At 36.7% G+C, this 2,094-nt stretch overlaps 1 protein-coding gene across 1 annotated transcript; it reads left to right on the top strand.

Annotated features, from left to right (window-relative positions):
• The first annotated feature begins 796 nt into the window (after positions 1 to 796).
• Positions 797 to 1,738, top strand: LOC133067654 (olfactory receptor 5D18-like). Its single transcript, XM_061158539.1, is given in 1 exon segment — positions 797 to 1,738. A coding segment is annotated over 1 exon segment (942 nt).
• Positions 1,739 to 2,094: the final 356 nt, after the last annotated feature.

Below are 2,094 nucleotides of genomic sequence, written 5' to 3'. Positions count from 1 at the left end.
GGAGCCTGGATCAGGGTTCATGTCATAGATATGTAGATTGGGCCTTATTTGCATGGTACAGGGAAAGCCAAAAATTTCCATCTTCTGCTTTGCCATCTCTAGAATAAATAGCTAGACTAGATTATCTTTATTATTTTTTCAATATTATTGTTCCTCAAATAATGATGGGGGATTGACAACCTGGACTCACTAAGTTAAGAAACACACTCTGTGAAAAATTATAATTTATTTTGAAGACAAGTTTACTAAGTCAGAAGCAAAACAAGTATTAAAGTGCTATATGGAATTAATAGTAAAGGGACAAATGTAAAGTGTTATGGGTGTCATTTTTAATGTCACATTCTGAACATACAATGCAAAATTTAATTTGTTTAGAAGTTTATCATTTTTGCTATTAGTTATAGAACTGAAACAAGTAGCTCTGGTACTAGGGTAAATTAATCTTTTATGAACTTATAATGTTCAAGAAAATCTGAAAGTATTAAGGGAGGATTTCATTTAAAATAATCCCAAGTGACTTGAACTCATCTTTTTACTTTGAAATATCAAAAATTAAAATTAAGAACTAAGAAATTTCAATAATTATTATTTTACTTAAATAAAAAGTTTAAATGTTTGTCATTTTTAAAAATTTTAGACATTTAGTGTAGCTTGCATAGAAAATACAGATTCTGAAAGAGAAACTTTGCTTCATCTTCCAGCTTTGGTAAGTAGTAGTTAACCAAGGGTCTTACATCCTTATTTCCCTTAATATTTTTCTTTCTAGGACTGATTCCAATTCTGACAAACAGAAACCATGTTTCTATCAGAGAGAAATAAAAGTGGGGCTGTGTTCACTCTCCTGGGCTTCTCCGATTACCCAGAGTTTCAAGTCCCCCTCTTCTTGATATTCTTCACCATCTACAGTGTCACTGTGGTAGGGAATCTTGGGATGATTGCAATCATCAAAATTAACCCCAAACTGCACACCCCCATGTACTTTTTCCTCAGCCACCTCTCCTTCGTGGACTTTTGTTATTCCTCCATCGTTGCTCCCAAGACCATGGTGAATCTCATGGTAGAAGACAGAACCATTTCATTTGTAGGTTGTGTAATACAGTTCTTTTTCTTTTGTACCTTTGTAGTGACTGAGTCCTTTTTATTAGCTGTGATGGCCTATGACCGCTTTGTGGCCATCTGCAACCCTCTGCTCTACATGGTGGCCATGTCTCCGAGATTCTGCACCACATTAGTGGTTGGATCTTATGCTTGGGGAGTAGCTTGCTCCTTGATACTCACCTGTGCTGTTATCAAATTATCATTTTGAGGTTTCAACACAATTGATCACTTCTTCTGTGAGTTCTCCTCCCTGCTTTCCCTCTCTTGCTCTGATACTTACCTCAATCAGTTGCTGCTTTTCATTTTTGCCACCTTTAATGAGGTCAGCACACTCTTCATCATTCTCCTGTCTTATGTGTTTATTGTTGTCACCATCCTCAAGATGCGTTCAGCCTGTGGTCGCCGCAAAGCCTTCTCCACCTGTGCCTCCCACCTGACCGCCATCAGCATCTTCCACGGCATCATCCTCTTCCTCTACTGTGTGCCCAGCTCCACAACCTCCAGGCACACGGTCAAAGTGGCGTCTGTGTTTTACACGGTGGTCATCCCCATGTTGAATCCCCTGATTTACAGTCTGAGAAATAAGGACGTCAAGGACACAGTCTCCAAGATCATGGACTCTAAAGTGTTTTCATACTAAACATTATTCTGGAAGACTTTGCCCTTGATATGTAAATAAACTGTGTCTGCAAAGGTTGGTTGATAAAAAGAAATTTATTATTAACGAAGTGTTAATACATAAAATATAAAGTACGTGGTATTTTGCTTAACTGCACTAAACTTGACTCTCTCTCTTACTTACTGGAAAAAAAAGCAATCTTTCAAGTCTTTTTCATCTAAAATTTTAGACAAAATAATCTGATTACAAAGGTTAAAAGGCATAATATCACGTGGCATACTTGTGTAATCTTAATAATTTGCTAATTTCATCCTCCTTTTTTTAATACCTATGGTAGACTAGGCTCTAATAACATGGATTCCTCTTACAAAAAGTAC

The sequence above is a fragment of the Dama dama genome, chromosome 2 (genome assembly GCF_033118175.1).
Source record: "Dama dama isolate Ldn47 chromosome 2, ASM3311817v1, whole genome shotgun sequence".
Classification (NCBI taxonomy): domain Eukaryota; kingdom Metazoa; phylum Chordata; class Mammalia; order Artiodactyla; family Cervidae; genus Dama; species Dama dama.
Note: the sequence above shows the minus strand (reverse complement) of the source record. Positions and strands in the feature narration are given on the sequence as shown.